Raw genomic sequence first — 13,871 nt, 5'->3', positions numbered from 1 at the left:
GGAGAAAGAAGAAGGCACGGCAGCGTGTGGACGCGTTTTTTTCGGCTCATCTCGCGGCAGCAGCCGTAGCGCCTCTCTCTCTCACTCACTGTGCGTGTCGAGCTTCAACCGAAGCTGAGGCGCCCGGGCAGAGCAGCACAGAGATGCGGTGCAACACCTAATTAATAGCTCATATCATGGGTTTAATTCCTTTAAGGTCATTTTTGTGCTAGTTTCGAAATGGTGACGCAGAACTCGAGGTGAGAAGTTGCGTTTGCTCGGTCCGTTCGCCGGCGCCGAGGAGAGTGCGCACTCCTCTATTTTTATCCAGAGGGCAACACGCCAAGATACATTTATTCTTGTGTAGTTTTTTGGTAATATTTGGAAGGAGCCATGATGACGGGACAGGATGAAAGTTCAGTCCGCGTGGCACTGAGGTAAGTCTGAATGTCTCCATCATTTACTGACTGCGTAGCTGTCTGAACTGCCCGGTGCCACCTGTCAGTCAGCGCCGCGGGCCTAGTAAACACCTGCAGGTCATCAGCAGCAGATGCTGCTCCAGAGACGTCCTCTGCCTACAAAATATTTACCTGCTATTATTGCACAGCTGATCATGTGAAGCAAGGGAGCCATGTTTTTAGACAATATGGTTTTAGGCTTTATGTAGCAAAACAAAACAGGTGCCCACATCTGCTCCATCCCCTGCACGCTGCATGACGCGCTGGGAGCAGTGATGTTATCTGTTGTAGCGGCTCCGCTTCCACAGAAGGTGAGACAAAGGGAAAGAGTCCGCCTGTCCACCAGCCTGGCCTCTCAGATCCTCCTGCAGACAGACAGATAATCGATGAAACAAGAGCTTCATGGACAGCCACGTTTCATCAGGAGGACAGTGGAGCGTTCAGCTCAGCTCTTGGTCATCTGTCAACCCGGATTGTTGTCTGTGCACTTTCAGTAGAGAATCCAGTAATGTGTCTTACTATTCAGCCTTATTACAATCAGATCAGACCTGTGAGCTTTGAAGGATTTCTAGAGATTAGGATGTTTTTCTTTCTTTAAATGTATGTGGTCATGTTGAAGAGGGCCACTCCCACCCATCTGGTAAGGGAAAGAGAGATGGGCTTGTAGTGAGAGGCCAGCATCTCTTTGTTTCTGTTTTGATCATCATAAAAAATGCAGTGTTGATTAGATGTTCTCATTTATTGGGTAAATATAATCTAACCATGCATATTTCTAGCCATTTGATCACTTTCCACCATGACTGTACTTGTTCACAAAAGTGCATCATCATTGTACACAAAAAGAAGCTTTGTGGAGAGTTATGTTTGTCTTTTCGAAATGGGAAAAGCTACTTTGTGATGTTGCTAAAACAGTCTTGTATTTCTGATGGTTAATAGTTTAATTGTGTTTATGTTGGCTCATGGCTTTTCATGATTGTTTGGTTTAGCATACAAGCTACAGATTGAGGAGAGACTGGAGCAGAAGTAAATTGGGATATAGTCAGTGTGTCAATGACCATTCTGAGGTGTTGGCTTCTTTTCTCCTGTACAATTTGTGGCTATAGCCTCAAAATAGAGCTGGACAATATCAGAAAAATATCTAATTGTGATACTATCACTGTGCTGTCAGTATCAATTACGATGTCTTACTTTTCTTTCTTTACCATTACACAAGGTCTCCACCCCTCTCTGTGAGGTTTAGCTTTTCAGCAGCTAAAAATCTGCATCATGTGTGCATTTAGGACAGTTAGAGTCCATTCCACTGGCCAGATTTATTATGGATAGGTAGGGCATGAATTCCTGACACTTGATGTATTGCATCCTTTTAAACACTAGTATTAGTATTCCTTTACGATTGTGATAGTTGACATAATGATATTGCTCTGGCGATTCCGATTTGATGTGTTGTGCAGCTCTACACTAGAGTAGTACAGAGAAAATAAAAGCATTAAAAAAAGCATATACTATACCTTTTTTAAAGTTTTGTTGAAATACAAGAAGGTCATAATGCTGTGGTGTTTTTACTCATGGTTGGAAAACTAAGAATCTCATATCTGATCTGCTATGTAAAGGACAAAAACAGGTCTGTGTGGCCCTGACTCGGTGAGGGCTGGGCTCTCTATCATGTGGATGCAGAGATATTTAGGTAACTTGTTTGCTTTCCACTTGTTAGGTCTGCTTCACTAAATTAACAACACATATAGTCTTTTTAAGAAGTTCACTTTTATTTGTTTTATCTGATTATTCATTTTGTGTAAAAGTCGTCCCTAAAGGGCTATGCAGAAATAAATGTTTGCAGCCCCTAATGAATTGGTGCATGTTGTAAAGTGAGTGGTCCAAAAAGGATGCAAGAGATTAACATACATAAGATGCCAACTTTTAGTTATTGCAAATCTACAAGCTATTAAAGCTTAGGGGGGTCTTTGTTTTACTTGTTTCAAGTTTCATGGGCAGCAATAAACCCCAGTTCTCAAGGCCCCCTGTCCGGCACCAAGGACTGCAAAGTATATCATGAATACATCATCATAACAATATCTGTGTGCTCAACATTTATATTGCAAAGGACTGAAGAGCAATAATTATTGGCTAATAAAAAAAAAAAAAAAGAATTCAAAATCCTTTATTAATCCCGAAGGGAAATGAAATGTTGTTGTAGGTCATTATGAAGGTTTCTTCAAAGAACCGTTGTAGATGCTGATGGCTGTGGGCAGGAAGGATCTCCTGTAGCGCTCCGTCTTACAGCAGATCTGAAGAAGCCTCTGACGTTGTTGTAGGACAGTCTCATGAAGAGGATGCTCAGGGTTCTCCATGATGTTCTTCATTCTGCTCTGTCCTTTCTTGTAGACGGCTTCACAGTTGCACCTCCACTCCAGTCTGTTGTCCAGGTTGTTGTATTATATTCCAAGTGTTCCAATTTTAGAGGTGATCATACCTACTAATGAATAGTTAGTAAAGTGCTTTTTATAGCACCCCCTGTCCAGTACTTTTCCTCTCAAGTCCTATGGAAGTAGAAAGGGGGTGCCTAGTTTTACGCAGACAGGTTTTCCATATTGACTTCATTTTTGTTTAATAACTGTCTAGTATTTTTTTGTTTTTGTACGCGTTAGGATAAAATACGATAAATTAAGAACTTGATAATTGTCACTTGATTTGTATTCTGTCCTGATATCTACCACCGTAGAATTGGAAGAGGGTGAACCTTTTCTTTTTACAATGACTGGATCCGGTTCTCGTCTTGTTCTTTGACTCATATGTATATCTGCCATCATAAGGCTGGACATGGACACGCAATGAAGAACGTTTTTAGCTTTTCTTAGAAGTCTGTGATTTCACAAAACACCGAAAAGCCATATTCAATAGTACATTAAAAAGCGTAATAAAGGGGAGTGCTTGTTGGTTGTTTAAGTGGTTTGAGACCCTAGCTTACCTAAACAAAGATGTTGTTCTTTCAAGCGTGCGCAGAGGAATTTAAAATGTGTTCTACCCTTGCATAAAACAATGGCTGTGAACTCTGTGGCTACATGAAATGGATATTATTTGGTGTGTTTGCATAGACAGACATGTTCCAATGGTTTGTTTGATAGGAGGTGTGCATGGAGGAAAAGGGCTTTGTTGACTGAGGACTTGTTAAACCTGCCTGCTAGGTGGTTGCTACAGAACAAACAACAAGTGACAATTTAATTTCTTTGTGGTGACTGGAGCGGATCAAAGTGAAAGGATTAACTTAAGTTTTGTTTATATGCGATGTAACTACTTAGTGGGCTACTATTGCCAAGCTCATTATCCACTCAATGACATGAAGCAATAAAAAAACCATCTCTGTTCAGTCCTTTTTCATTCTCCTGTGTTGGGGCTTGTTGATGATCATCTGCAGGGAATAAGATTGATGATAATTAAATTAATCAGATCCTTAAATCTCTTAAGGGTTAGGTTACAGACATACTTAAATGTAATGCTGTGGGGGCACGCCGCTACTGGTATAAGTGGCTCAGTCTAAGCCCCAGGTTGGAGTTCATGGGTCAACAGTAGAGACAACTGGTAGAAAAATCTTGTTAAAATGAGCTCCATGATTAGAGCTGATTTAGGCTACTACCCAATAACCAGAATGGCCATCATGTGCTGACAAGAGACAACAGCTGACGAAAGCTTTTTTTTTTTAGGGGGGGGGGCTCAGTTGAGAGGATAAGTGAGGTGCAGTAAAATGCTTAAATACTTGTTTTTAGCATAACGGACAGTTTGTATCCACTAAAAACTTAATGTAATGTAACTCAAACCTGTTAGAAAACACTCATTTGGGAAATTCCAGTGACAAGGCCCAGGCTGGTGTGGACCGGTGTGAGCTTCAGTACAGGAGATTTGGATGTGTGTTGGTCACCCATGGCAGCGCCACACAAAGACTCCAGACAGACTTAAAGTGTCTCTTGGCCTCATGTTTTGTTCGCATTCATTGAGCTGAAGAAGTCTGTCAGGAGGTGTTGAAGTGATTCTGCAAATGCATTTAGTGCATCTTTATCAGGATAATCTGTAAGTTTCCTGATTGTAGTAATTAAGTCTAATAATATGAAGTCTTTATAAAGTTTGAGTTGAACTGGTAGTTGAAAAGCATCCCTACAGCAATATGCTATCACTGCCACATGTTACCATGAGGATGGTGTAAACAAGGTGGTGTCCAGTATTAGTTTTCTGACACTCACTGCAAGTAGCCAAAAAAGTTACATTTTAAAATCCTCTAACCAGAGCATCTTCTTCATCATGTCTGGTGTGCCATAGTGGCCAGATTTGTAAAGTTCAGAACTTACTATTTGTCCTGTCCAGAGATTCTCCCACCTTAGCGGTACGTTTTTGAAGCTTCTTCACAGTTACCAAGGGCGCCAAGGGGATTGTTTTTCACCTTCCCCATTAAATGATGTCCATGTTGAGAGTAAGGCTGTTTGTGGGTTTTGTTAAGAGTTTTAATGCTGACTTGATCTTAAAAATGTTCTAATTGCAAACTTAAACAGACCACAATATAATGTTTGTTTGGACTAGATTGCATAAACAAAACTATAATTATGATAAATTATGTGATTTGTAATTGGACATTATTTTATGCAGAAGTGTCTAATCTTTAAATTAAGCCCCAACTTAACCTCTTTATTTTATACATTAATGAAATGTTTTAATTTATGGGCATTTTTACCTTTTAATATTTGAAATGTTTGGTTTATTTTAATAAGCCCGTTCATTATTTTCTTTATTCTAGTTTGAAATTTCTGATTGTCTCTCTTTCTTGCTTCTTTTGTCTCAGATTGTAACTAGTTGATAGTTTATATTATGCCCGCTGTTTTGCGTTTATCATAATGTTGTGTAATTGCAAAAATGTTTTCAAGAACATAGCGGAATTCTGAGTGAGATGTTTAAAGCTTGGAATGTCTATGAACCTGGCGCCGGTTTATATTTTTTAATCCCTAAACTGTCTGCTGTGTTTCTTGGTCTTCATGATGCAGTTTGTTCACAAATGTTCTTTAACAAACCTTTGAGGCCTTTGACAGAACAGCTGAATTTGTACTGACATTAAATTACACACAGGTAAACTATATTAAGCAACATTTGAATTGACTGCCCTGAATTTTATTTAGGGGTGTCCGATTAGGAGGAGTTTAATAGGATTGCACTCTACAGATTTTCCCTGTTGCTTTTTCCCTTCTACTTCTTAATTATGCCTTACTTTGCATTCTATCACATGAAATCCAAACAGACCCAGTGAAGTTTGAAGTTGTATTGTGACAATGTGAAAAAGTTCATACTATTCCAGGGGGTTGTTGTGCTAATTAGCTTTAAAAAGAATTGATTGATTTCCTAACATAATCTTTTTCTCCATTTTATGTGGTTGATACTCACAACTGACATCCCTAGCTAGGATTTTGTTGTAATACGATAAATTCATAATATGAAATTGTGTTCCTTTAGAACGTGGTGGTTTATAGAAAGCTGTGTCTCAGCTGCTCTTGCCTAAATCTAACTTCTGTATTACAAAACAACTTAACTATGAGACAAGAATAGCCCTATCAAGTAAAACTAACTTAAACATGAAAAACATTAACATTCCACTAATCAGTTACACCGCTAAGATTACAGATTGTGTGTAATTTAGAGCGTAATAAAGCAATGCGTCCGTGATGACCTCAGGGCGAGTTGCATCCACACAAGATGGATAAAAATGGCAGGTCCATTTATAGAAGAAACCACCAAGAAGGCTGTCTTGACATGCATAAGGTAGCTGCTTAGTTTGAAAATGCAGCTATTTGTAGCTGTCTGCATGCTATTTGTGACCTGTTTAATAGTTTGATGATGGATATGATGTTGCGTCCCTGTCCTATTTGTGGTACCTGTTCCACATTTAGACCTCATCCACTGTAGCCGAACCCTTAATTGGCTAGATTTATGCAGCGAGGAAGAAGTATCTGCATCAAGCAGCTGGAGATTACAGGAAAATAAACAAAGATTGGAGAAAACAACTGTTAAATAAAGGGGGAAATGAGTAACGCTGAAATAATACAGACTTAACATCAGAGAAACAACATGTTTTGAAGGGTGTGGTGTACATGAAGTTGCCCTGTAATTACATCCAATTTATTCAGCATGAGTTGCTTGTTTCTTAAGTGGTGCACAATTGTGGAGAAGGAGGATGTGTGAAATCACTTTTCCTCAAACCCATGTCCACATGTGAGGCCTGTGGACTGCACAGCTAAAGGCTCTCTGCAGTGGTGCAGATGCAACAGGCAGAAATGTGCTGACTCTTTAGGTGGTGATATAGATAACTAAGGTCTTTCAGCAATGCTGCGGCCAGTAGAGAGTCTATTTTGGGGCAGGTTGACTTTAAGTGTAGGCCACGCTTAGAATCATAGAAGGGAAGAGCCTTCTGTATAGAAGGAGGTCATCATGAACAAACGCTGGAAATGTTTTAGGGTTGCACTCAAATTACTGTCCTGCGAGGCAGCTTGAGACCATAAAAACCTCAGCTGCTAAAGATAAGGAACCCAAAGAAAATGTTCTGCTAAAGAAAATTCTTCAGCTTTGCAGGCTCCTACATTTATGTAGGAGCCTACAAAGCAGTACAATACAGTTATGGCAAAAAAAAACTAAGAGATTAATTGCTGCTTTAAAAGGATTAAAAGGAGAACCCGCTGTTGCTAATCAAATACACTTACCCATCTTCATGTGACGATGACGAAGAAAGATTTTGTTTAAGTGGAGGGGGGGGAGGATTTTCTTCTGCAGGCCCGTCATGATATGGCGCAGTTTATACCCACCTTTCGAAGCTGACATGATTTTAGAAAGCTTTACCATTTGCGGTCACACAGGATCATAGGGTGAAAGGAAGCGGGAACAGACTCGGCGCATGTGCTATAGCTGACATAAAAACCACACAGAGGTTGCCCAGATGTCAGTCAAAGGGGCGATACGCTCATAAAAAATGAGCTTAGCAGTGATAACTTTCATCGTAGTTGCCTGCTATGCTGTAATGCACTGGCAAGAACCCTACTATACTGGCAAAAATTATTCACAAGTGGAAAACGCCTAAAACAGTTACCAGTGGGGATGTCCCAAAGAGAGCCCAAGTGTCTGATCAGGGTCCTGATCAAGGTGTAGATTATACTTCCAAACCTCATTGTCTGGGGTTTATTCAGCTTTTTCACCTTAACAGTAACATTCACATTAAAATATGTTACTAACCAAATTATCACATTATCCATTAAAACACAGCATAACGTGCTAGGCTAACCCAATGTATGACAGAAGCAGAAACTTTGGTTGGGGCAAAATACCTCATTGTGAGGAACAACCGATTGAAAATACTCCAGCCTCTGGAACATAAATGATGAACGAGCCAGGTGAGACAATCCCAATATTATTGTAGACCATGTGATAATGATGATCTGAGGTACTTTGGATGAGACCAAAGTAAAGATGGTTGGCCATAAAGCACAGCATCGTGTTTGGCGAAAAGATTTTGCCTCGGCCAAATCAACTCATTCCATCTGCCAACTGCTTTCAAGTAAAACCACATCGGCTCTTTGGGTGTCCTACAGTAACCTAATGCATAACACACACTGGTGGCTTCCGATACATCTCATAAACTAGCCCCCCCCATTATTTTCTATGAAACAACCCTACATCAGCAGCGTCTGGTCAGCAGTCAATGCACCAAGATGTTGCGCCCAGCAGTCCTTTTTGAAACGGTTCTATTCGGAAATGTTTCTGATTAAAAAAACAGCCCACAGCCTGAAGTCCGGTCATCTAGCAAAACCCAATGTTTGCTAAAAGCACCGACTAACGTGCATCAGTTGAAAGGACGCACTGTGGGGCCCTTCAGTTTACCTATGGCTTCAGCTTGCTGTTCTTTCCTGTGTTTCTGCAGTGAAAATCATTTTTAAGTCTAAACTTTGTGACCAGCTTTCAAACACCTCACTGTGTCAGACAGTTTTTGCACCTCACCGCTGAAACTTTCGAATGAACTCCTCCCACCTGCTGACATCGTGTTGCAGCTGTCTGAATCTACATATTTATGAGGTGGTAGTTATTCTTCAGGCAGGTGTGAACAGTCGACGTGGGCTGAGTCTTTGTTAAAGGTTGTGTTAATTGGCCACCTGCTGAAAGGGACATGATCTGATATTAAACAGTTAACTGAAGACCTAACCAACTACCTATTCCTGAATCCTCTGCTTAACTGTCCCATTACCTTCTATCTTGCTAAAAAGCTATAGACCGTTTCTCTTGCCCATTCAGAACAAAGCTATGAAGGGGCTCAGTGTTCTCAGGGCTGGCCTTTGTGTCTCTGCGCCATAGTTGACACAGACATGTGTCTTGTGTCAACAGGACATGGTTCAGCGACAAGGCAGTCTAGGTTTAATTCTGAAGTTAGATGAAAGTATACACCCCTTCCTGCCTTCAGCCCAACCAAAATGTGTTCACAAAACACCAGAGTAATGCTTGTATGTCTTTAAAAATAAAGTCAAGATGATTGTTTTTTCTTTATATGCAAAAGCTAGCAGTCTCCTTGGTGAATCACGTCTGTTAAAAGGTTCAGGTGTGGGGATGTTGGTGGCAAACTTTTATTTTACTGGGTTTTCTGTAATGAGAGATGAACACAGAACTGTGGGTCTGCACCATTTACACATCATTGGGTACCTAAAAGAGGTGGAGTTTGAGCACTCTTTTATCATGTTGTTTCAGCCACACATATGGCTGAAAGAAACATAACAAGCATGTCATGGCCAGAATGTTTTTAAATAGACCATAAATGATAATGAGGTCTTTATTGATTCAGATAGGGAACCAAGTTTACCTTAAGAGCTGCCCCGTGATTAAAATCCATACATGCAAAGGCCACTTGGACAGCATTAACAACCATAAGATGCGTTAAAAGCCAGAAGCATTGAGTTTCATCTGACCACCATGTTTTGAAATATCTAACCAGTGGGTTCATACACTAGGTCACTGAGGTGTCACTAGATGCTCGCTGAAGGAGCTTCTGAGCTTTCAATCTGCTGAATATTATGAATCACACGGTGTGCATTAACTGACAAATGTTTATCTTTATTCATCTCTTGTACATTTATGTTCCCTGTTAATGACATGGTGACTTGTTAACAGTTGAAACTTTGCCATGCTGGCGAGGTGTCACCTTTCCCCTCCCTTTAAGAGAAAAACTCCTCCCCCACTTTTCAGAGGAAGCCAGCTAGTAAACCAATAAAGAGTGGACCCTGTGTCTTTGGTCCTTGGGTTCAACAACTCGATTCTCTGGCAAGTGTCATTCAGTGATTTTCTGAAAATATGGCTAACAGGCATGAGAAGTTATCACAGGTGCTCAAAGGTTAATAGAATAATTACTCCTTTTTTTAGTTAATCGAGACTTGGGAACCATTTGATTTATCTCCAACACTGTGCTGCAAATGGTGTATTAAAAAAGGAAAACCCTGGGAAATGGGCTGCGCACAGAACTACTGATCAGCCATCAATACTGATGTAGCTGCTGTTTTTTTACAGCTCTGTCTCCCTGTCCTCCCACAATGGTCGATTCAGGATTCTGTGCCTGCCTGTTGGTCTCATATTGATGGGGTCTACAGGAAATCCCATTATAATTACAATTTCATTCTACAGTTAGTTTTATGGCATCAAGTCTGTCCTATCAGTTGAACCTGGACATTTGACAATCCAGTAGCTTTGCTACTTTATCCCTGTGCATTAATAAGTTTGATACTTTCTGTGTGGTGGCAACCTTGTACACCTTCTGTGTTCTTTGGCACAGGCAGGAGGAACCCAAGGTTGGGAATCACTAAGTTAGATGGTCCAAATGTAACTAAACACTTCTCATAATAGGCCCAAGAGTTTGGTTTAGCATTTCCACTCCTGAAAAGGATGCATCACTCCAACCACTCTGGTGTGCCCATATGAAGTGGACCAACAGGCCAAAAAAAGGAAGACACTTTAAAAATAACCACTTGGAATCATTTTAGGTTATTGTGATCAGTAAAGACTAAGAGATCTAATCATTTCTATGGTTTCACATGAGAGTCTGATGTATTAAAGTCTAGGACAGATAATGTTTCGGTCCTCTGCTGTGGCAAGCCTCAGCTCTTTATTTTTAAATGAAAGCCGTTTTAAAACTCAATAATGAGGCAACTCCTAACTGTGAGAGTTGATCCTGTTTACTGTGAGGTTCAACAGAACCTGTAAACCTGCCTTGGAACTTGCTGTCAAAGCACCGGTTTAATTTTGTGGAATAAACATAAAAAATGAGGAATAATACAGGTGCATCTAAGTGGATTATATCATCACAAAATTAATGTCAGTGCAAAAATTCATTTTGCACAAAGATACGTTACCAGTTTTTCATGATAAAAGCTTACAGAAAATTAAAACCCTGTCAGAAAATTAGAATATTATTTAAGATTAATAGGATACAGGTCCTTCTCAAAAAATTAGCATATTGTGATAAAGTTCATTATTTTCCATAATGTCATGATGAAAATTTAACATTCATATATTTTAGATTCATTGCACACTAACTGAAATATTTCAGGTCTTTTATTGTCTTAATACGGATGATTTTGGCATACAGCTCATGAAAACCCAAAATTCCTATCTCACAAAATTAGCATATCATTAAAAGGGTCTCTAAACGAGCTATGAACCTAATCATCTGAATCAACGAGTTAACTCTAAACACCTGCAAAAGATTCCTGAGGCCTTTAAAACTCCCAGCCTGGTTCATCACTCAAAACCCCAATCATGGGTAAGACTGCCGACCTGACTGCTGTCCAGAAGGCCACTATTGACTCCCTCAAGCAAGAGGGTAAGACACAGAAAGACATTTCTGAACGAATAGGCTGTTCCCAGAGTGCTGTATCAAGGCACCTCAGTGGGAAGTCTGTGGGAAGGAAAAAGTGTTGCAGAAAACGCTGCACAACGAGAAGAGGTGACCGGACCCTGAGGAAGATTGTGGAGAAGGGCCGATTCCAGACCTTGGGGGACCTGCGGAAGCAGTGGACTGAGTCTGGAGTAGAAACACCCAGAGCCACCGTGCACAGGCGTGTGCAGGAAATGGGCTACAGGTGCCGCATTCCCCAGACCTGGGCTACAGAGAAGCAGCACTGGACTGTTGCTCAGTGGTCCAAAGTACTTTTTTTGGATGAAAGCAAATTCTGCATGTCATTCAGAAATCAAGGTGCCAGAGTCTGGAGGAAGACTGGGGAGAAGGAAATGCCAAAATGCCAGAAGTCCACAGTCAGTGATGGTCTGGGGTGCCGTGTCAGCTGCTGGTGTTGGTCCACTGTGTTTTATCAAGGGCAGGGTCAATGCAGCTAGCTATCAGGAGATTTTGGAGCACTTCATGCTTCCATCTGCTGAAAAGCTTTATGGAGATGAAGATTTCATTTTTCAGCACGACCTGGCACCTGCTCACAGTGCCAAAACCACTGGTAAATGGTTTACTGACCATGGTATCACTGTGATCAATTGGCCTGCCAACTCTCCTGACCTGAACCCCATAGAGAATCTGTGGGATATTGTGAAGAGAACGTTGAGAGACTCAAGACCCAACACTCTGGATGAGCTAAAGGCCGCTATCGAAGCATCCTGGGCCTCCATAAGACCTCAGCAGTGCCACAGGCTGATTGCCTCCATGCCACGCCGCATTGAAGCAGTCATTTCTGCCAAAGGATTCCCGACCAAGTATTGAGTGCATAACTGTACATGATTATTTGAAGGTTGACGTTTTTTGTATTAAAAACACTTTTCTTTTATTGTCGGATGAAATATGCTAATTTTGTGAGATAGGAATTTTGGGTTTTCATGAGCTGTATGCCAAAATCATCCGTATTAAGACAATAAAGGACCTGAAATATTTCAGTTAATGTGCAATGAATCTAAAATATATGAATATTAAATTTTCATCATGACATTATAGAAAATAATGAACTTTATCACAATATGCTCATTTTTTGAGAAGGACCTGTATAACAAAGATTAGTCTGGGCCACTTTTCTGGCCAATAAAGCACAGTGATACCATGCTCATCAAATGAGGTGCAGGTAGTTTTTGCAGTGTGGGCAGGTGCCAAATCAACATCTCAATAAAACTTGTCAGCCAAGCAAAGATGAAAGGCTCTAACAGGTCCTGCTAAACATCTGCACTGATTTTTCTTTTGCTTAAGAAAACACAATGGACCGACATTAACCGATGACATGATTCCCCAAAAATCACTGACTGTGGTAACTCCACTCTGGACTTTAAGCAACTTGGATTCTGTGCATCTTCTCACTGGGACCTTGACTTCCAAATTAAATGCAACACTTTAATCTGTAAAATGGAATTTTGGACCATTGAGACACTTCTGCCATCTCTGGTTCAGGAGTGGGTTAACACATGGGATGTTACACTTGTTGTTCATCTCCTGGATATGTCTGTGTGCTGTCCCTTGCTGCAGTCCACACCTTGTGAATCTCTCCTTAACTCTTAAATGGGCTTTGACCCACTATTCTCTCAGGGCTGGGATTATCTCTGTAGCTTGTGCATCTTCTCCTACCCATCTAATGTTCATTAAAATGCAGCATTCTCTGAACAGCGAGCTTAGGTAACAATAACTTTTGTTGTGGGTTTCAGTGTCTGCTGGACAACTGTCAAGTCATTATAACAGAGCCATCACATAATATTTGTGTCCAAAAACCCTTTTTGCCCTCTGTAATATTCTTCAGTAGTTGATCATCTGAGAAACCAAATTGTTTCCATTGACTATAAATTGTTAGGATTAATAGTAATAATAAACTGTTGAAATGTATCGCTCTTCAGTTTTTCTGAATCCTCATTAGCTTTTCGATGATTTTTTAAAATTTATTGAGTACCTGTGGCTCATGGCCCCTCTAACTGGAACCCAGCTGCTCCGTCAGTTTTCATGTCTTTGTTGATAAGTTTGTACAACGCCCTGCAGACCCCTGTGCCTCCCTGCTTTTCAAGGGGTGGTCTGTGGCCTGACCCCTGAAATACAGGAAGCAGCGAAACAGTTATCAGCATGCCACAGCATTGTAGACCACCACCATTGTTTTTAGAAGGGTATTTTCCATTAAGCCAATAAACTGTGTGGAATGTCTGTATTTGAGGCTTATTAGTGGAAAATGAACAAATATACGGTCAAATATAAGGTCAGGATAGCGTCAGCCTACATGTGTCTGGGTACAGGGCTGGGTGTGACTTGTTTTTCTATGCTCTGCCCTTGTGTAAAACATATGAGAATGTTGTTCTCTTTTAGCCCTGCTGCACTGACGGGCACTATGAAATGAGGTCATTTTATTAAAACAAAAAGATCCTTTACACCTGCCAAAAACATGGAATCAGCAGTCTTAGAGGATGTTCAGT

The 13,871-nt window shown here is 40.6% G+C and overlaps 1 protein-coding gene across 1 annotated transcript in view; it reads left to right on the top strand.

The window, feature by feature from the left end:
- Positions 1 to 13,871, top strand: part of kif21a (kinesin family member 21A) — a 75,781-nt gene continuing 61,910 nt past the window's right edge. Inside the window, exon 1 of the mRNA XM_047388328.1 lies at positions 1 to 416. Within this exon, the coding sequence (XP_047244284.1) occupies positions 373 to 416 (44 nt within the window). The 5' untranslated portion in view covers positions 1 to 372. The remainder of the gene's footprint in view (positions 417 to 13,871) is intronic.

This window comes from Girardinichthys multiradiatus, chromosome 2, assembly GCF_021462225.1.
Source record: "Girardinichthys multiradiatus isolate DD_20200921_A chromosome 2, DD_fGirMul_XY1, whole genome shotgun sequence".
NCBI classification, from domain to species: domain Eukaryota; kingdom Metazoa; phylum Chordata; class Actinopteri; order Cyprinodontiformes; family Goodeidae; genus Girardinichthys; species Girardinichthys multiradiatus.
The sequence above is the reverse complement of the archived record's forward strand: the minus strand, read 5'-3'. Positions and strand labels throughout refer to the sequence as shown.